The following is a 22,402-nucleotide window of genomic DNA, read 5'->3' on the forward strand; positions in this document are numbered from 1 at the left end:
TGAATTAAGAGCTACAAAATATTAAATAGGTGAATTTTTTTCATTTTTGATTTCTCACTCGGTGTCCGGTACCCATATTAGGACCCGACTAAATCCGAATTCGCACGCTCCCTAACAAAGGTGATTCCATACCCAGGGGCTCGAACTCGAGACCTCTGGTTAAGGATGAAGTAGCACTTACCATTCCACCACAACCCTTGTTGGCTAAGAAGGTGAACTTAATAGTGTAGAATGTTGATAGACTCAATTAGCTAGGCCAAACAAAAAGGCAGAACATAGATCTATATCATGATTGACTTCCCCTCAATATCTTAAACTCTACATGTAATGAAACTGTAGTCAGTCACAAAGTAGAAAGATGCAATAATGTATACACCTCAAGAGGAAAAACAAGGACAAAGAAAAAGAAGAGGCTAAAGACCTCAACACCTAATAACCACAATTGCTAGGTGTTTGATTGCCAAATCCCTCTTGAAGAACAAGAACTTGTCATCCTCACAATTTTCTGTTTTACTTTCTTCTGTTTCCTACTATTCTTCCTACCACTGCCTGCAACTTTCATGATTTCCACCTTAACTATATGATGATCGGACGTGCCTTTCGACGAAACAACAGAGTATGATCCAGGTACAAATGCATAAGGCAGGCCTTGTGAACCCAAAATATAATCAACTCGAGTTCCATACTTGCATGTTCCTTGCACATCTGTACCAAAATGACATAGAACATGATTGAGAAAAATGGTTCCAAGCAAAGAGGAGAGAGATTTCATAGAAACCTTAAGATAAAGATTCATACTTTGGCCTTTAGCAATGATAACAACTGACTCACATTCCCCTGCAAATTCTTTAGCATCACTGTACTCTTTCCCTTTCAAGAATTTCATGACCTCAACTCTTGGAGTTGGCTTCCCTATCTCCTCATAATACTGTTTATAGAGAATTTGTGTGATCAACTAGTAATCCAAGAAAGAATGGTATAAGATTTGGGATTCTCTTTTTTACCTTCACAATATCAGTCCATCTCTCTATTGAGTAATCTGAGGCATCAAGAGAATTCAAACCTCCTGCTAAAATGTGAGGATTGTCATTTGATTGAATTATCGCATTAACTTGTTTCATTCTCCAATTCTCATCTAAATGATCAAGTTGAGTGCAACAGAAGTTCAACTCTCCCATCCGTGGTACATCAATCGTAGCCTTAAGCACATTCCTGCACCAATCAATACATGTTTAAACTTTTGAAGAACAAAATAAAAGTATTCTAGTTTATGATAGTTTAAACTTTTAGATAAAGTAGTACATACAATTCCTTAAACATAGATATTGTCAATGAAAGTTTTAACAGTAGTGTAAGTTCCAAGAGTGGCACCTGAAATCTTTATCATCAAAGATTTTCTGTATTCTCCATCTCTTAATAGGCCATTTGGATAAAATAGCATTACCAAATTCAGGAGCCCAGCTTTCAGCAAACACATAGTGCATACCAAGAGCATGAGCCAAATCAGATAAAGGGCTCATATCTTTCTCTTCCTCTGCCTTCACATCTTGTAAAGCCAATATATCAGCATCCACTTCTTTCAACACATCAAGAATAGACCTTGTTCCACTCAAGTAGTCGCCTCCATAATCATTATTCATCCATTTAGCCATCGCGGGGAAGCATATCGGAGACCTAACAGGAGCTAGACTGTTGTTGTTTAAACTCAAAATCTTGGTGGAGTCATCTTCCAACATACCGAATACCCTGTTCTGAGCTAATGAAATCTCATTCTCAGGAAGGTTTATTGAAACTTTTGGCTTTGGTTTTGCACCATTTATTAATGTGGGATGAAGAGGGGAATGTTTCAATATGCTCTTAGGACGACTATTAATCTCAGACTTTACCTGGTTTTGAAATTTGAAACCGTCATCATCATCATCATGAGAAAATATGACTGATTTTTCAGCCTTAGGCACAGCTGGTGCAAGGGAAAATAATGCAGCATTGAAAGTGGCTAGTCGAATAGGCCTAGTTTGGGCATTTGGATGAGTTGTTAATGATTTGATGCTTGGTTTTTCTTTGAGCGGGCCATGATGTCCTCTTGAATTCAACTTACCAAACCTCTTGATCACCACCTTAGACCTCGGACGTCGCCACATCAGCCACCGTATCCTCGAGCAAAGCCAGTGAATTCTCCGGCTGAAGACATGCAACATGCAGGAAAACTGTTTTCTGCATGAAAGCTGCACTGGAACCTCTCTTGACTGCATGAGTTTGAGGTTAGTCAATTCTCTTGAACTAAGCCTTAATTGAAGGTATGAAAGAGCTACAAGGAAGGATTAATTTCTAAAAGAAGGAACAGAACTCTCATAAGTAACATTTATTTTTGGCTGACTATCATATGTGCACTTTGTGTATCACATTTATAGTACTTCTCACGTTAGTGATTTAGAAAATGTTGATTCCCATTGAAAAGGATGTTGTGTCTTTACTGGTGAAAGTCTGAGCAGAGCAAGTTAAACGTTAGATAAAGAGACAAAAGCACATCCCAACTGCTCCAAGAAATGAAGGTGGGGGTTAGAACTTACAAATGTTTGACCATAGTGGCTTAATGGTTGAGCTTCTTGTCTGTGACAACAAAAAAAATACCTAACTCCTACCTGTGAACAAGGACTTTCTTTCTCTTGGATATTTAAACAACTGTAAAGAAAGAGAAATCATCAAAGTTTTTCTAGTCTTGATTGATATATTATAATGGATGACCTTCATCTACCTAAGCTTTTCCCATATTAGTCAATGGAAAGACGTCTAAAACCAAGAAAAATTCTAGCAATGGAGCAGTTTATTAGTCTTGTAATATAAAGTTTAATATGCTTTAACAGAAGCTACACATAAAAGGTGTAGAGTTAAGTTGCCACATGACACGCAACAGCTAGTCAAGTATTTAGTTGATAAAGGTGGAATAACATATGACATTTATATATCCTTTTTGAAATGATTTCTACCATGTTATTATCATTCTTTACAGGACAGGATGATCCATTCTCTTCTGGCAGATGCAAATGCAACTCATGACCATAGTCTCACAACTTATTTTTGGCGTATAAAGACCATTTATTTATATAAGGCATTTAAGTGCTTTAATGCCATTGAAATTTCTAGTTCTACCTCTACATTCTGATCTACTAGAGTAAAGTCAAATAGAGATGGAGGTGAGCCAATCAAGGCACAATTCCCAGGCATTACCTAACACTTTGACATTGTGAGAGGATCGCTGATGCAAAAGGAGATACTATATACATTATGTACATTTGCAATCATTTGCTGAATAGAGCTACAATTGCAATCATTTGGCTAGTCTGAACTCTCAACTTAATATTATAAAATTGTGCAATGGCCGTCTTAAGACCGAGCTTCAAGTGTACAAAGAACATGCTTGATCCACGATCAGAAAATGGCACCTGGCCCCTCTGAAATAGTTCCGTCTAGTATTAGCTTTTCAATACATCAAACAGGGGACTGAAACATGCTAAACCTGCAATCTCTTTACAAAATACTTGTAGATACAAAATTCATGTGAAAATGCTATATTCTATGATGGCTAATCAGTGACACTACTTAGGTTCTAAATTCCTATTTTCCGTAGTTTACTCCACTAATAACCAAAATTCCCTTTTGACAGTTGACTTGCTTCGGTTCTGTCCAAATAAATCAGCCTGGCCTTGTGGATGAAGCTGAAGGATGCATAACTTGTTTTTTTTTTTTTTTCCGGCACTAATTATCAAACAAGGTATCTAAAAGATTTGAAGGTGATTCCTCCTTTCCAGTATCTTCAAAGAACCCATTTGATTCCCTCTTCAATCTTCGCTCCTCGGCAATAGATTCAGACGTTTCCATGCAGTAATTTTTCTTCGCCTGTTTCGAAGGTCTTTCAGCTACAATAAACTTGTTTCCCTCACGTGTTCTCTCAGAGAATCCAGCCCAAACTGAAAAAAAAAAATTAGTTCCAACTTTCAGTCCACAACCTAGCTAAAACTACATGATTATATAAAGTAAAAATTGTGTAGAAAGGTCGGCAAAAAAACACGTACACAAGTGCTATAGAGAATCTAGACAACATAAACTAAACGAACATATAAAATCAGAGCCATTAAAACGGTGCTAAACTATAGCTCTCAGCAGCAGCACTCAGTGACTTCAATTTTTATACAGCTAACGCATGATGCAGTCATCTCTTTTAGCCATTGGATCGATGATATTCAACTGATCTAATGGCAGAAGACGGACACCACACCATACAGGATATTCATAGTTGGTTGACACTAAAGGTTAATTACAGCTAATTTCCGGTGTTTTATGTATCTGTGATGCCTTGACAAGAAGATTTTGTTTCTGATTTTCTAGACATTGTAGTGTAAAAGACGACGGCTTTAGCCCATCAGTTGCCACAGCTGCACAAGTATTCTAGCATCAAATTACTAATGATGAAGCCTATGAAAGCTGCAGTTTCCATAAAAGTATTTTAGATTCAATAGAAGAGATTAAAGCAAAAAACTATACATTTTTTCATTGAAGAATCTAAAGTGTATATTTTGAAAAAGTAATATTCGCTCAAATTACTTATTTATTTTACTTAAGAAATCTAGCAGATAGTCTCTCAGTAATCCAGCACGCTAGCTTTCCCATAATTTCAATGCATTTTACAGCAAGAACAATTTTCCTACCTAGAGTATAAGCAATACACTTAGCAACCTCTTCCTTGATTTTGCTGTCAATCCTCAAGATCATTCGACGCAAAAGCAGACAAGCAGTTCATAGGCAACACTGTGGTGCCGGTTAACCAACTAATCAACGTGAAACTTTCTTGCTCTTCTGCTGATCAGGAATTGTACAGAGAACCAAGTATACCACATAAGTGTGTAACCTTTTAAAACCAACTAATACAGCTTAATCAGATTTGCAGATTCAAGTTTTTCCTTTGATATAGCCAACGTCAAATTCTTTATGCCTTCTAAAACTACAAAATTCTGTTTTATTTACTTACCAATTTGGAGGACTTTCAAAATGCTTATATGAGAAAAGTTCTTGATTGCATAACAAGACCTTAACGGACAAGCTGATAGACGTCCATAACTTATGTGCCCACTCAAAGGTCCTTTCCTTTGAACCATTGAGACGAGAGAGATCAGAAATCTTTCAAATAGCCACATGTACTAGTTCCAAATTGTAGCGCTTCGATTTTTTTCAATTAAGTTTAATACATTAAGCGCACATAAGAATATAACAAATATTTTTTTGTGCACCATTGATGCCGACGGATTGAGGAAAATATTATCGGACATGTTAATACTTGCTCCTTTTGTCCCAATTTATGTGGCACCATCAAGAGTCAAACGAGTTATTCTTTGACCGCAATTTTTTCGTATGCTTTTCAAATTTCATAAATTGTTAATTATTGTGACTTATAATACTTTTTATATAGTTTTTAAATATGTAGATTTTATTTCAAAAAACTTAAGATTCTATATCCAAATTCACGGTCAAAATTTAGAAGTTTAACTCTCGAAATCTGAACGGTGCCACATAAGTTAGGGACGCATGGAGTATATACATTGTTCCGGGTACATGGACGGAATATGAATATTTAATTATATTCCAAATGGGAGATGGAATTACAAAACCAAAAAAGAAAGGCAAAAAGGGACGAAATAACCCAAGTCCTTCATGGCAAAATATTTACTGAGACGGGGAATAAATTGAGTGAGAAGAGATCCGTTGTCACCGGTTAAGATGATGTCATCAACATAAAGGCAAAAGGATGATACAGCCAGTAGAGGAATGGTGAAAAAAGATAGATGGAGGTATCTGCAACACTCTGACGAAAGCCACTTTGGAGAAGATAGGTACTGAACCGTTGAAAGCATGCCAATTGTGCTTGATGAAGACCAACAATGGCCTTATGAAAGCGACAAAGATGAGTATGCTTAGAAGGATCAACAAATCCAGGAGGTTGTTGCATGTATACCTCTTAAAGTCAAAGACCATGGAGGAAGGCATTTTTCACGTCAAGTTGGCGAACGGGCCAATTTCGTGAGATGGCAACAACTAGAACTGAATTTAGTAGTCCAGAATGGTAAAGAAAACCATAATGGACTAAATTGATGAGAGGCATCCTTTCTTTAAGCGGTCCATATCTTGGCCACCACATCATTTTGAACTATTCAAGGACTGGTCCAATATTGAAGCATGTATCGAATATGTATGATTGTAGTCTTAATTTGAATACCGCTCCGTGGGGATCTCGAAGAATGCATTTTTGTAGTCCAAGTAAAAGATAGGCATACATCAAGATCTATGGGTTCGGCCACGCAAGAAATGCGTCCGGGTTCATTTTTGAAAGATGGTCCCCAATCTTTCCATGGTATAACCATTCTGATAAAAGATGCGTCATAGAGCAGCTAAAGACCAAATTGAACTTAAATACATAATGCTATTTCCTAATCACTCAAAATGATAAGTTTTTCCAATTAAGTGGGGTCCAAACAAATCAGTAGCCATTAGACATAAAATACCTTTCCTCTGTAGTTGGGTCTTTACAGTTGCAAAGAAACCAAACAAATAGCTAAGTTTAGTTCTTCAAGAGCTCTCGGCCAAGACCCCTTCCAACGCCATCCAAGGTAAGTTTTGTCCTATATTTTGTGTTAATTAAAGTTAGTTAACACTTACATCAATATATCTTTGGATTGGCTAGATTTCAACAAGAACACCAAGGTGCTTTAAAATCCCTAAAGTTGATTTTTTAGTTTTTATTCAAGAAGCTAATTTCTACACTTGTGAACAATAAATATGAGTTATTTATGAGTACATATGGTTGTAAAAGGTATTATTTGAGTTGGCTGGTGGTTGGATTGACAATAAGTGCAAAGCCCTAACTTGACATTAATGGAGGTTGCGAGGTTGGTGAGGAGACGATGAATAGTGCTTATGGGTTTTTAATGGAAAACTTATACGACACTAATGAATGTATTGACGCAATTGTTGGAATTATTTAAGGTGATTAACCATGGTATCACCTAAAAACGGAGGATTATGGAATTTTTGGAAACTAAGTCTAAGTGTAGAACACTTGGTTAAATTAGTAGCGATGTGACACGTTATTGACATCCATGAATTTATATATGTAGATTGACATTGTTGGGCATCATTGGACAACCGGCGCGATATTTAGCTTATTTAAAGAGATTTCGAGGTATGCTTAGCTTCTACCTTCTTGTGTGTTCTCAAAATTAATATGTAGTTTCGGTATAGTAACTTGATGAGATTACATGCATGTGACGGACAATCTTGCATGGTTTACTCTTTGGTTGGGACTAAACGATAAAATCGCCTAAAATGCTACGTTTTGAGTTATATAAAAAAGTGTCTATGATTTTTAATCTCTGTGCTATAGCGTAATGCACCATACTATTTATATGATGTGCATGAAGTGTTTTAACATGCTTTCGAACATATTGTTGTGCTCGTATCTCTTGATTTTCACTTAACACATGAAATTGGACACTTCATTAATAAAGGGAAATTCATCTATTAGGCCATGACTCGAAATAATATACATAGCGACAAGCGTGTGTCGTCTACAAGTGCGGGAGTTGTACGACAACCTTCTTGGGTCCTTGATGTACTACATAAAGAAATGATTTTCGACCAATGGCCATGATTTTGAAAAGAGAAACCAAAGAATGTGATTTGTCTAGTATGGCAGCCGTCTTGGATCTTTGACGGTATACATTGGCCTAACTGTTTGGGGATGTACGGCAGTCATTGTGGATGGCATCCCGATATATTCCAGCACCATTTGTGTGCATAATATTGAAACACGGATGGAAGGTGTCTGTGTTTTATTGTCATATAACAGACTAATGTTGTGATACTTTGAGTTTGTCACTGAAATTATAAGTTAGATGACACTTGAATGGTCTTAAGAATCCGAAACATGCTTTAATTGACTTGTGTTTCTTTACATGCTTGATAAATTAAACTATCTACTTGATTTATCTCTCATGCATCTTAAATTGAGTTCACATTATCTGCTTCGATAAATTAAACTAGTTATTTAATTTATCTTTTATGCATCTGATATATTCTTTATATCTGTATAACGCTTGCCCCACCACGAGTGGCGGCTACGATGCATATCTGAGTATTTTGATACTCAAGCATCATTTGTTTAAATGGTGTTAGGTTGAGCGGTTGGTCAGGCGCAGGACGGTCAGTGTACGAGCTAGGATTCCTGTAGCTTTATGCTTTTAGAGCCCGCCTTTGACTTCGTTAGAATACTCTATTCAATTACTTCCTCTTGTATGCGGGCTAGACCCGTTATTTTATCCCTTTATTCATAGCGTCCTAGAGGGTTCACAGATGAACTACGTAATATTTTGGGTTATAGACTCTAATTGAAATGGTATTTAGTTCACTTTATTCGTTAAACGTTGTTGATTGATTAATAAATTGGATCGTGGATGCGAATTGGGCATGTACTACATCATTACGGTTCGCTCTGTGCAAGTTGATAGGCATTGGGCGCCGGCCACGTCTCAATCCATTTTGGGGCGTGATACTAATCCCCTTTTCATGATCAAATATAACCCTCTTTCACATTATCAATCAAAGATAGACTCCAACTTCTCATTATTGGTTAGAAGGCTAATAAGTGAAAATGGCAATGCAGCAACATTTCGACCATGTGAAAACCAAAGGCTAGCAATCTTGATGAATTCGGTATGAACGACAAAGGTGAGAGTAATATCTTGTCGCGTGAAGAAAAGTCAATATGAAAGAACAGTGCGGAGCATGAGATAAATGGCAAGGAATAGTTTTGTGGTAAGGACTTCCACCACTGGCCATAAAGGGGTTTGTGTCACCAGGGGAGCAAACTGAGAACCGGCCACCGGCCACTGTGAACTCCTAGATAGAGGGGTGACAGGGTGGGGTTTACCATATACTTATATTAGAAAAAAGGAATGAGAACCAAAAACCTTACATTTCTTTTCTTATTCGTAAGCAGTGTTAGCAAAAGATGTTAGCAAAAGATAAAGCACGAAATGTAGAAATAAACCACGCAGAAAAACTATGGTCCTTCTTACTTGCAGAATGAGATACAAAATTATTTTGTTTGTTTAAAATTTTTATGCTACATCAGGGGAGGGAGAAGAGGATGCCACGTTAATGATGGGGTTTGAACCCTCCACCTCAACTGTGGAAGGCAGGGAGCTCACTAAATGAGTTGGCCCTCAACCCCAAAGAAGATCGTAGCAAACATGAGTATATGGGAACAGTCACCAAAAACAGAATAGGAAAAATAAGATAAAAGGAGAAGCAGTGATTTTCTATAGAGGTTACCTCCAAATTGATGTAGAACAATGGAAGCAGCGACTGTCACATTCAACGAAGCAGTACCACACCCATATTGTGGAATATATACAAAGAAATCACATATCTCACACTCTTTTGCAGAAAGTCCAGTACCCTACAACACCAATTTATGCAAACAAATATCATTAGGCGAATTACTTTCCAACCCTAATACTTATTTCCAAAACAGATGACGAGAAATCAGTAACATATTTCCCGAGCATAAGAAAGAACAAGTAATTGCTAACACCTCTAGGCCAAAACTTTCAGAAATTGCTTAGAGTTTTTATTGTACTATATTTTGGTTGAGGAAAGAGCATCATTTGATTAAAATGTGAACACCATTTAACATCAATCGACCACACATCAATCTTGAACTAGTAGGAATGGGCTGTGAATCTTTTTACCCATTCTGCTCTATTCAGGCTCATTCTATTCTAATACTATATATTTGTCCTATAAGGCAATTAGGACTAAAACTATAGGTTCAATAAATCTAACACTTGTCCCTATGCTGAAATAAAAGCCTCAAACTGGACCAGAAACACTCTTCACAAACACTTGACTCTATATAACTGTAACAACAACAGATAAGTCCTAATTCCCGATTACTTGTTATATGTAACTTACATGGATCATTTGTTTTTTTATTGTTTTCATTACAAAATTGTCACCAACATTTCAACAATTTTAAAATAATGCCGAAAAAGATAGGGAAAATTTCACATTAGAACAACTGAGCTCCATACTTTTCAATTTTATAGCCCATATTTCAATTTACAACCAACTAGCCCAAAAATAATAGGCTAAGATTCAACATCCAACTCAAATAGGTTCTCAAAATTACTATTTAATTTTTAAAAAAGATTCCTCAAGTTTTTAAATTAATTTTCGAAAAAGTAACTGTGACTCAAATATTAATTCAACAACCAAATTCATTTGGGCGGTGAAAATTAGATTTTTAACAAGCTTAAATATGTGGGTTTAAATTCCAAATTTGATTTTGTGAGAAATTTGGAGTGGGTGTTATTTAGACTTGTTAGAAATAGTATAAGGAGGTTGTATATAAAATTTGAAGTCATTTAATGGAGAGTTGGACTGGTTTTGAACAAGAATTACAACTAAAAATCGTGGGAGAAGTTCGTCTACATATGCTTGTATAAAGGTGTATAAAAGTGTATAATAGTGTATAAGGTGTGTTTCTACCCTCATATACACTATTATACAAGATTATACATAATTATACAAAAAACTGACTTCGTCTTCTTCCTTGCGTCTTTTCTGAAATTTAACTCAAATCTTGCTCAAATCTACTCCAAATCACTTCAAATTTAAATTTTGAACTTCTTTTGATATTTTCAATCAATTGGAACAACACCCAATCCAAACAACTAACAAATTCAAAAAAACTCATTTTCAAAAGCAAAACTTTGAATGGTGTTCAATGGTGGACTTCTACTCTTCAATTTTCTTACATGGCAAGTAAGTGACACAAGAGCAGAAACAGAAAATACACGACCCCTTGAAGCATATGTAGAAGATGTGAGAAGAAGATAGAGTAAAAGCAATGGTTGTGAGAACAAAGAATTAACTACATAATTTTAGAAGCAATAGTTGTAAGAACATAGATTTTGAATTTGCAAGTGCGTACAATGTGGGCTAGGTGGGCTAAAACTTAAAAACATGGTCATTTTTTGTTACGGTGTGAAGTATTTTCTCGTAATTCTTTCAAAAAGATACTATAGATTCACAACCTCATTTCCCAGCAGGAAAGCAGTACTTCTTTTAAAAGGATGCTCATTTACAGCCACCGCATTTTCTGTAATTTCAACTCCACATATATCGCAATCTCTTTCCTGTTCAGTAAAATTAAAAAATGAACAAAATAACATCTGCTTTTAGCTTTAGAATAACATAAAATACTTCAAATGCACATAAAATAAGTTTATATTTCTTATTTTTGGAATTTTTTGAATACCTTGAGGAAAGTTTTAGCATCGGTGAGGGAGTGGAAGTGGCGGAACCGGACGTGAGAGGTAGAGCCGTGGCTACCGAAGGCGTTGAAATCTCGACGGCCGACTAGTATCATCTCGGAGACGCCGAACGCAGTGGCGCTACGAGCTAGGGTTCCGACATTGTGTCTCTTTGCTATGTTGTGTACCACCACATAGCTCTCTATTTTCTTCTCATTTTCCATATCTTAGCTGTATTCTCTCCGGAAAACACCGCTAACTGAGCTTGCTGCTGACCGTCGCCGCCGTTTTTCGGTTGAGTGAGAAGTCTTGGACGGCGGGGTTTGACCGGGAAGGTAATTGGGCCGATGGAGGATCCTGGCCCAATATATGTATGGACTTTAGTTTTGTTAATCACATTAAGCACCCCTAAGGTTTCAAGTAGTAACGTTTTACCCTTACATTCTTTCAGTAATTCAGTCTGGGAATGATGATTTGTTTTTTTCTTTTACGCATTAATGATGAATATTGGAAAATTACTTCTCTTCCAAAGCTGTTTGGTTTAGAATTTTTTTTGAGATATTTTAGAAGTAAACTTTGATTTTCGAATATCACCAAAAAGTGTTTCAGAAATCACAAACAATCAAAAAGTAGGTTTCTTACAAACCAACAAAAGTTATAAATGACTTTTGGTTCAAAAATTAATCCAAGATTTTGTCCAATATTATATTCCAAAAATTTACTAAAAACTAGTTTGAAATTTCTTATAATATATGACCACGGGTACCAAAGATATTTTTGGTATGAGTTTCAAATATCGTCATTTAAAAATAAAAACCAACAGTAAAAGCTAAACCCCGTCTCCCCAAATTCCAAAAAAAAAAAAAAAAAAAAAAAAGCTAAGCTTCCATGGTAAAGAAGGAAACTAAATTGAAAGTTTTGTTTCGTCGAATGGATCGAAGGAAGACTATGACAGATTCGATTTGATTGAATAATATGCGTACGGAGGATGATGAGACGAAAGAGGAAGTTTGACGCTACTATACTGCTATTGAAGGCATCTTGACGGATAGAAAACCAGGAAGAAGATATTGAACTTGTATCTACTATGGAGTGAGTATATATTATTCAAAAGTTCTATGCAATGTGTTTTCTCTGGGTTTCTTGCTGCATTATTTGGGTGAGATTATGTGTGTGTGCAATCTGCTTCACATCCTTAAAATTTTGCCATTGAGTAATTAATTTTTCTTAAAAATTTCACAGTTATGAACTATAACTAGAAGGGTAGGAGCCTAAGGGCATAATAGTCTTTTTACTTTACAAGTAGTTAGTAGTCGGTTATATTAGCTAAGGTGGTTAGAAGTCAGCTGCAAATTCAGTTAGTAAACGTAGAGAAGGGGTAGTTAAATACAAGGGAGGGGATCAATTGTATGGATTCTGAAAAGATTGAGTCTTCTATCAATAAAATCACAATCTTCTTCTTCTTTAATTCTTGTTTTCCAGTTCAATTGTGCAAGTCTGTTCAAGGGTTGTTCATCATCCCAACCCTTTAGGATTGCATTGACTGTGTTCTTCATTTAGCACGTAACACACAGTCATTGAAAAAGGAAAACGTAGAATCAAGATGGAATTTTTGCGAAGCTAGTGCTCCCATAAAACAAGCATTTTATAATTGATTCTAAATTAATTTACTAGTTTACTGCTTGACCATTTATATATATTGAACAAAAGTCTATCCTTGTGTAAACTATTGAGTTCTTCTAGTCATCTATTTATCACTAATAGTTATGTCTTTTACGTTCAAGACATGTTCCTTGTTACTTCCTATCTTTTGACGAGTGTTCAATTCATTCATAATTGCAGGTGAAATCTTACAAATTTTAGAGATGAAAAAGAGTTTTCACTATGCATCCCTCAAATTTCAAACATGAAAGCAGAAATAGAGAAGTTGCAGAATCAGGATCAAATTGAATAACTTCAAAACTAGAAAAAATATGATTTAGATTTAGTTTCTTATTATAAAAACTTTGATTGTAGCTTTGACTTGTTACAAGCAACTTGGCTCGATGAAATTTTTTAATTGTTTAAAATCGGGTTAATGAAACATTGTTTTGTTGTGGTTTGACGTAAACCTTTCTTTTGGATGTTTCACTAAAGGTTTTACTGCTAGCAGGGGCGGACCCACATGGTGTCAAAGGGTTCAGTTTAACCTGCTTCCTAAAAAAATTATACTGTGTAGATAGGTAAATTATATTTAAAACGGAGAATATGCGTATAAAAATAATATTTGAACCCACTTAAACGAAGTTAGATCTTTGTTGAGATGGTTCAAGTTTGCATTTGGTAACCGGGTTCGAGTCCAATACAGTGCATGATGTTTCTAGTTTTTATATTTTGTCTGCATTTGGAACAGCGTGTAGGCGATATCGTGTTTGCTTGAATACAATAAAAACTATTCCATAATTTAATCAACTAAAAAAAAAAAAACTAAACCTATCCACAAAGTAAATTTTGGTTCTTTCTTCCTTAAATTTTGATATAACATGCAAGTATATTTATCGAAAGTATTTCTAATCTGTTAGTTTAATTTAATTATAAAGGCTTAATTATTTTATACTAATTTTCTGCTTTGGTGTATAGCTCTTTTTTCACTGGAATTGGCTTAGCATTTAGAAATTTTTTTAATTCTCTTTTTTTTTTTTTGCAAGTAACAACTTCTTAGTAATAAGAAAATATTTAAATATCTTAGGGTTAATAAACTTTTGTTAAATTAAATAAAAAGTAGATAAATTTGTTGTACCTTTTTTCAAAATATTTTCGACTTTGTTAAAATTTTAGTGTGCCAACTTTAAAATGAATTTATTTTGAGATTGTGTTAAGAACAAAAAGAAAACTAAGTTATCGACTCATGCTTGTCATCAATCGAACGCTGATATTATTAGCTACCATTATCATTTATTGAATCCGCTTGTACAGAATCTTGGGTCCGCCACTGACTACTAGGTTTTGTTTCTAAAGTAAATGTGAGTAGCATGTTTAGTCATCATTAGATGTTAACTATGTTCCGTTAGCAAGACAAAACTACTCCACCTTAACAAACATAAGAGACTAAAGATGCTCAAGATTATATTTAAAAAATAAACATAGACCTGCTCCCAATGGGATAATTTTGGCTAAAAACTCAAATTTTCAATACATATGTATCATTATTACAAAATTGAAGAAGTGTCCCTTTTTAACTGTCGTTTTTTAAAGAACTTAGTCCTAATTTACTTGCTTTAAAATTGGGGAGATTCTTTTAAGCAAGGTTAAGTAAGAACGAAAGTTTTAAGTGTTTTACTCGTATAAGATTAATGTTTAGAAATTATATTTTTAATTAAATGTTAAAGGCTTGGTTGTTTTTAAATAAAGTGTGTAATGCTATTTCCAAGTTACAAGTTCTTGATAATTCAACCTTAAGTCTTGAAATTGAAATATGTATATTGTAATTGGAGTTCATTACTTAAGAACCTATATATATTTTCAAAGTGCAAACAAAATTTGATTGTGAAATGCCTAAATATTGCTATCAAGTGGACCAAAATTGCCCCGGCACCACCGCATCATCCACTGCTGTCAGAATCAACAAAATTAATTGAAGATGTATTTTTTATTTTTAATATCATGTAAAGATTAGGGAATTTATTTTTTTGTTTTATTGATTAAAAAGATATCTATATAGTGGCTTTATACAAGTGTTTGAGCAAAATAAAATAAACATACAAATATAATATTTTCTACTAAATGCAGTTATGATCGTAAATAAAGAATTGTTTAAGCTTATTTTTTCATCTTTAGATATTGTAACGATCCGACCTGTCGTTTTACTTTCTAGAATCTCATTCCCCTGAATAAGACTTTCCGTACTTGTTTTAACTGATTTATGACTTGCGGGATGGTTGGTTCGGGATTTGGAAGAGTTTGGATTGAAATCGGAACACTTGGTTCCTTAAGGTTGGCTTAAAAGGCCAAGTTTGACTTCGGTCAACATTTTGAGTAAACGACCTCGGAATCCGGATTTGAAGGTTCCAACAGGTTCGTATGATGATTTCGGACTTGGGCGTATGTCCAGATCGGGTTTTAGATGATTCGGGAGCGTTTTGGCGCTAATAGTGAAAGTCGATTTCTTAAGGATTTTAAAGTTCTTAAATATTTGGTTTGGAGCGGATTTTTGTGTTATCGAGGTCTGAACGGAATTCCGAGACCAGAAATAGTTTTGTATTGTCATTTAAGACTTGCACGCAAAATTTGGTGCAAATCTAAGTAGTATAAGTGTGTTCCGTTACGTTGGATGTGAAATGAAGAACTTGAAGTTCATAAGTTTGATTCAATTGGTTTTAGGGGGGTGATTCTTAGATTTAGCGTTGTTTCTGGCATTTCGAGGGTTCGAACGAGTTCGTTTTATGATTTCAAACTTGTCGGTATGTTCGGGCGGAGCCCCGGGGGCCCCGAGCGTCAATCGGACAAGGCTCGAGTTGAGTAAGGAAATTTTGGAAGCTGTCATAACCGTACTTGCGGTTGGCCAGCCGCAGATGTGAGACCGCAGAAGCGATCGATAAATCGCAGATGCGGCCAAGGGTGGCCAGCCCAGGAGCCGCAGAAGCGGCCTACCTTTCGCAGAAGCGGTTTGCTTCCCGCAGAAGCGACCCAGCCGGCCAGTGGAATTTTCGCAGAAGCAGCTTCTTTTCCGCAGATGCGGTGGGCACAGGTGCGGCCCAGGACCGCAGATGCGGAAATCTCTGAAGGCAGTGACCTTCATTTATTGCGGGTGTTAGCCATTTTTGGCTCATTTCCAGTCACAGGTTGGGCGATTTTGGAGCTCTTGAGAGAGGATTTTTACCAAGCTCTTAGAGGTAAGTAATTCCTACTATATGTGAGTTAAATACTTGGATTTTCGGTAGATTAACATGTAAAGATTAGTGAAAATCATGGAATTAGAGTAAAACCAAGGGTTTTGATAAAAACAAGATTTAACCATGAAATTCATTATGAAATAAAGTAAAGATCATATATTCTTGATCCTTAGGTTATGGGTAACAACTTCCTCCGAAAATTTTCGAAATTCGGGTACGTGGACCCGGCGTTGAATTTTAGGAACCTTGCCCTTGGGATTGGATAATCGCTTTAATAGCTAGAATATGAATTTGTAAACCTATAATGATGGACCTTTACACTATTTGAATAGTTTCGGATTGTACAGCTCCGGATTGAGAGTTTGGACGTATTCTTGAGTTGGAAGTAGGCTCGAAACGAGGGGGGATGTCCCCATAGGTAAACTTAATTAATATATGATTAATTATGGGGGCTACATACGCACGAGGTGACGAGAGTCCGTACGTAGCTACTATTCACGTTATGTCCGGGTAGTTCTAGGATCACATCATACTTTGTGGCCGCTATTAATTACTTATATATGCTAATGGTATGAAAGGAAGTAATTTGAAGGAAATCTAAAGATTTACAGGCTTCAAGTGAATTGTATTTATTTTTATAAAAAGGAATTAAAGAAGTGTTGTGTTTTAAATGATGAAAAATTATGTTTACTGTGTCGCATATATGATTCGCGAGCGGGGTTATGCTTTTACCGCGTCACATGTATGATTCGCGAGCGGGGTGAATAGATGCATCATGGTTTGTGACGTTCGACCCTTGGCAGTGCACATTACTTTTATGTTGGATCAGGCCGATCGCCCTCGGAGATATTTGTGTGTGAAAATAGAACCGGAACCCTTATAATTCGTATGACTTATTGCTGGAAAGGTCACTAATTTAAATGAGGAAAGTGCTTAGTTTTATTAATTGGATGAAAGGATTTTTAATAATTATTCTTGTTTGAGATTATTGTTATCTACATACACTGTGAATTAAATATATTGAACTTCATATTATTATATTTGCTGGCCTAGTAAGTGTCGGAGTCGACCACTCGTCACTACTTCTGCGAGGTTAGGCGAGATACTTACTGGGTACTTTTTATTATGTACTCATACTACGCTTCAGTACTTGATTGTATAGGCTTTGAGGCTGGTGCATCTAGCCATCAGTTCGGCGCATAGAGTGGACATTTCAGCTCGAGACTTTCCTGTGAGCTGCCCTTTCCAGCCGATCTGCAGTAGCTGGAGTCTCTCTTTTATCTTTTATTCCTGTCTATTTCTTTTCCAGATAGTAGGATAGTACAATTTTGTATATTCTACTAGATTGCCCACACACTTGTGATACCAGGTCTTGGCACACACATTAGTAGAATTATGATGTTTTGGCTTGTCTTCATTACTGAGATTTGCATTTATTTCTTTCATTTGAATACGCTTAAACTCTTAAATCTATAATGGAAGTTATCACATACCAACTACATAAATGAGGATTTACTATTTGATTAGTATTGACTTGCCTAACAACTGTGTTGGGCGCCATCACGGCCTAATAGGGAACTTGGGTCGCGACAGATATTGCAAATTTTCTGCAATTTTTTAAACATCCTGAAAGTCCATTCAAGATCTTTCAAAGATCCTCTTAGGATTTTTCAAACATCCTAAGTATATAGTATGTTTGCAAAAAATTTGATTCTTTAAACCAATTATTTATTTATTTGTGATATCTTCAGGTATTGCAATCATAAAATTGTTGATTATATAGTATTAGGAGTTGATTGTCACGGTGAATGTCATTAGGATGTTTGCAAAAAATTTGATTCTTTAAACCAATTATTTATATATATTTGATATCTTCAAGTGTTGCAATCATAAAATGATTGATTATATGGTATTGGGAGTTGATTGTCACGATAAATGGATGGAGTGCTCTACTCATTTAATGGCGTTCGAAAAGTAAAGAGACGGTTCTAATAAAGGTGCGCAAATATGTTACGTATGATAAGTTTGTTGACAAGATTATTACCGGTTGTGAATTAACTTGTTATCCGAATGATGTTTCCATAACTTACATGTATAACATTGCTGAAAAGCACAAGAAAGTATCTCCCTTTAAAATAAAAAATTATTATGGTTTGAGCCATTATTTGAAAGATGAAAATAGGCCCATTTTAAGGGAATCTTTGGTTGAAAGGTTGATAGAATTTACAAATTTACCTCTAATGTTATAACATGATAGCCATGGATTGGATGATATTGAAGAAGATCTTTTGATTATCGGTATTTCAAAAATGGATCCTTTGAATATGGATATTCCAAAAAATGAAGAAGAAAAATATGCAAACTTTCCTGGAGTTGAAGGTAACTCATAAGAGGTAGAATCAACAACACAAAACATCCACAATTATGAAGACGACACAAAATTTTATAAGGGTTTAAGTTTCAAAAACAAGCGTGAGCTAGTTATGTTATTGAAGCTTGCAACCTTGAAGACTCCTTTCCATTTTAAATCAGTGAAGAGTACCAAATTTGTGTATTGTATAAAATGTGTAGACAATAATTGTAAGTGGTGATTGTGAGCTATAAAATATAATAGTACTGACAGATTTTATATTACAAGGTAAAATAATGAGCACACATGCGGGTCACAACATCTTATAGAAAAGTATCTACACGCCTCAGGGGATGTCATTGGTGAATACATCCATTCTAAGTTTGAAGAGGGCGGAGGTCCATCTAACAAAAAAATTATGAAAACAGTTCGTTTAGATTTGGGTTGCAACATTAGTTATTGGAAGTGTTTGATGGGAATTCATATTGCAAAGGCTATGGTAAGGGGGACGTCAGAGCACGGGTATGAAATTTTAGGGCTCAGGGAGGCAAATGAAGGAAGCAAGACGGCACAGAAGCTTGATAATTGTGGGAGGTTTCAGTACTTTTTTGTAGCTTATGAAGATTGGATTTAGGGTTTTTTATGAGGAAAGTCATAGTCGTTGACGGGATATTTTTGACGAAAAACTATCGTCGAGTGTTGTTGTCTGTCGTGGCACAGGATTCAGAGAACCATATTTTCCTGTGGCACTTTGTGTAGTATACAAGAAGGGTGATGCTGCGTATGAATATTTATTTGAACAATTATCCAGCATACATCCCGACAATATTGAGTTGTGTATAATTTCTGATAGGCACATAAGCATAGCAAATGGGATCTCAAATATTTACCCTCAGGCTCATCACGAATTTTGCATGAGGCACCTTACTGAAAATATTTGCAAAAAATTTTATTTCAGAGATTTGCTTCGCCATTATTATTCTACAGCTAAAGCATATAGGATTGGTGAGTTCAAATATCATTTTCAACAAATCAAAAATAATGATGTGAGAGTTGCCAGATATCTTCAGGAGGATGTTGGGTTTCACAAATGGAGCAGAGCGTACTTTTCAGGAAATAAGTAAGTTAATATGAACTCCCCAGGTGAAACATCTTTGAAGGTATTTGAATCATTCTCTAAGATGTTTCACATATCTCTTAAGGTATTTGAAATATTTGTTATGGTATTTCAAACATCTTTTAAGATGTTTCAAATATCTCTTAAGATATTGGAGCAGAGCGCACTTTCAAGGAAACAAGTAAGTTAATATGAACTCCCCAAGTGAAACATCTTTGAAGGTGTTTGAATCATTCCCTAAGATGTTTCACATATCTCTTAAGGTGTTTGAAACATTTGTTATGGTATTTCAAACATCTTTTAAGATGTTTCAAATATCTCTTAAGATATTTCAGGCTTCATATGAAACCGTTTACTGGACTTCCCAGTTCAAACATCTATGAAGGTGTTTCAAACATTTTTTACGATGTTTCAAAAACCTCTGAAGATGTTTCAAGCTTCACATGAAATAGGTTATTGGACTTCCTATTTCAAATATTTTACGAGATATTTCCAACATCCATGAAGATGTTCCCAGCATCCATATCTCATTATGTTTGAAACATGTACAAGATATTTTACCCTTGTTGCTTATATTCCAAATTCTAAAAAAGTCTTATATATTATTATTATTATTTAAGGTATGAACTATTGGCCATAAATATGGCCTAGTCTATTAATTCAATATTTCTACTCGAAAGAGAATTCCCCATCATTGCCCTATTCGATGCTATTAACAGGAGGTTTGCTTAAAAATTCCATGAGAGGCGTATATAGTTCAGTTCCTCAACACTCTAACCATTTGTGTCCATTCAGTTGAAAAGAAAATTACTAAAAATGCGACTTTGGGCAACAAGTTATTGGTCCATCCAATAAGGCAACAGGTGTTTAGCATCACCGGTCATGGTGTGGTTGCAAAGATTGATCTACGCAACAAAATATGTTTTTTGGAGAGTTTGACCTAGACAAAATAACTTATACACATGCTATGGAAGCCTATACACATGACTAGACTTCTGACTTTTATTATATAGACCTATACGTGAATGCACATGTCATAGAAAAGTCAGAAGTATAGTCGTACATGCTCATTCTATATAGGCTTCCATAGCATGTGTATAAGATATTTTGTCTAGGTCAAACTCTCTATAAGAACATGTTCTTTTGCGTAGATCAACCTTTGCAACTGCACCATGACCAGTGATACTGAACTCCTGCTGTCTTATTAGATGGACCAATAGCTTGTTGCCCAAAATCGCTTTTTTTATTAATCTTCTTTTCAACTGAAAGGATACAAATGGTTGGAGTGTCGAGGAACTGTATATGCCTCTTATGAAATGTTTTAGCAAACCTCCTGTTAATAGTATTGAATAGGGCAGTGATGAGGAATTCTCTTTCAAGTAGAAAAATTAAGTTAACATGCTCGACAATATTTAAATACTTCATACCTAAAATAATAACATATAAGACATTTTTAGAATATGGAATATAAGCTACAAGGGTCAAACATCTTGCAGATATTTCAAACATCATGAGAGATGGATGTTGGAAATATCTTTATAGATGTTGGAAACATCTCATAAGATGTTTGGTCCAGTAACCTGTTTCATGTGAAGCCTGAAACATGTTAAGAGATGTTTAAAACCTCATAAATGATTGTAAGCACGTGATTTTTGCCCTATATGAGAATTACTCCCAAAAATTCAAAAATAAAATAATTTTTCTTGGTGTGCAATTTTTGTGATATTTTATGATATTTTGAATAATTATTTGTATTTGTTTGTGCATGTTTATTTGCTAAATTAATAAAAAAATACAAAAATATGTCACATTTTGCATGTAGGATTTAATTCTACAATTGTTAGTAATTAAGTTTGTTTTACAAAATATAAAAATCACAAAAAATAGGAATCGTTTGCATTTTTAGCATTTAATGTCCAAATATACAATTTTATGCTTAATTATTACTTAATTCTGCGTTAATTGTTATTGGGAGTTAATTTGCGCTTTTATAACTTAATTTAGTTCTTAATAATAGTTTAAGTATTTTTATAATTTAGTTTTAGAAAAAATAAAAGAAGAAAAAAGAAAACAGAAATACAAAAAATCGGAATTGGGCCTCTTCTTCAAATTCAAGCCACAAGCCCAAAAATATACCCAATCTTCCAAAACGACCCAGTCCATTTCGAACTGGGTCGACCCAGTCCATAACCCAAAAGATCCAAACCCCCTTTGTCTTTCATTTTTTAAAACAAAAACAAAATAAAAAAACAAAAAAGAAGAAGAAAACCCTAAAATTATACTAACCCATCCGCCCCCCCTCCTATCTTCATCTTCTCCAACCTCCAAGCCCCACCTCCCATGGCTGCCCTTCCTCACGCCTCCACCACCTCAACACACACACACACAACAGTCTCCATCGTCCCATCGACCCCAACACGAGCAGCCATGGCTGCTTTTCCCCCCCTCGTTTCCCGTTGTCGAAACCAAACGACCATTGGAGTAGCTTCACGTCCGCCATTGTTGCTGCGTTTTCTTCCAGTCGTTGCAACTGCTACTGTTGTTCCTTCTTCATCCATGGAGGTCCTTCTGCTTCCATCTTATCAACCTCAAGTCCAAACGACCAAGCTGCTCCTTTCTCCAAAACGCAGCAATGAAAGTTGCTCGAAACCAGCCCAAAAACGAGCTCACATCGCTGCTGCCTTCCTCCTCGCGTCCA

At 35.5% G+C, this 22,402-nt stretch overlaps 2 protein-coding genes and 2 long non-coding RNA genes across 4 annotated transcripts; 2 read left to right on the forward strand and 2 right to left on the reverse strand.

The window, feature by feature from the left end:
• Positions 1–303: 303 nt before the first annotated feature.
• On the reverse strand, positions 304–2,820 carry LOC107776467 (uncharacterized). Its single transcript, XM_016596370.2, has 4 exons — positions 1,372–2,820; positions 1,005–1,212; positions 799–928; positions 304–705 (listed from the first exon to the last, which is right to left on the reverse strand). Exons 1-4 carry the CDS (start codon positions 2,250–2,252, stop codon positions 446–448), a joined length of 1,479 nt encoding a protein of 492 aa, XP_016451856.1. The 5' UTR covers positions 2,253–2,820; the 3' UTR covers positions 304–445.
• A 517-nt stretch (positions 2,821–3,337) lies between these two features.
• On the reverse strand, positions 3,338–11,723 carry LOC107776468 (uncharacterized). The gene is made up of 4 exons (XM_016596372.2): positions 11,372–11,723; positions 11,148–11,249; positions 9,382–9,508; positions 3,338–3,968 (listed from the first exon to the last, which is right to left on the reverse strand). Exons 1-4 carry the CDS (start codon positions 11,588–11,590, stop codon positions 3,757–3,759), a joined length of 660 nt encoding a protein of 219 aa, XP_016451858.1. The 5' UTR covers positions 11,591–11,723; the 3' UTR covers positions 3,338–3,756.
• Positions 4,042–8,460, forward strand: LOC107776469 (uncharacterized). Its single transcript, XR_001645982.2, has 3 exons — positions 4,042–6,659; positions 7,167–7,231; positions 8,224–8,460. It is a non-coding gene; the product is annotated as an uncharacterized LOC107776469 (long non-coding RNA).
• Positions 11,724–11,921: 198 nt separating the features above from the next.
• Positions 11,922–13,476, forward strand: LOC107776470 (uncharacterized). Its single transcript, XR_001645983.2, has 2 exons — positions 11,922–12,458; positions 13,209–13,476. It is a non-coding gene; the product is annotated as an uncharacterized LOC107776470 (long non-coding RNA).
• Positions 13,477–22,402: the final 8,926 nt, after the last annotated feature.

The sequence above is a fragment of the Nicotiana tabacum genome, chromosome 7 (genome assembly GCF_000715075.1).
Source record: "Nicotiana tabacum cultivar K326 chromosome 7, ASM71507v2, whole genome shotgun sequence".
In the NCBI taxonomy this organism is placed as follows: Eukaryota; Viridiplantae; Streptophyta; class Magnoliopsida; order Solanales; family Solanaceae; genus Nicotiana; species Nicotiana tabacum.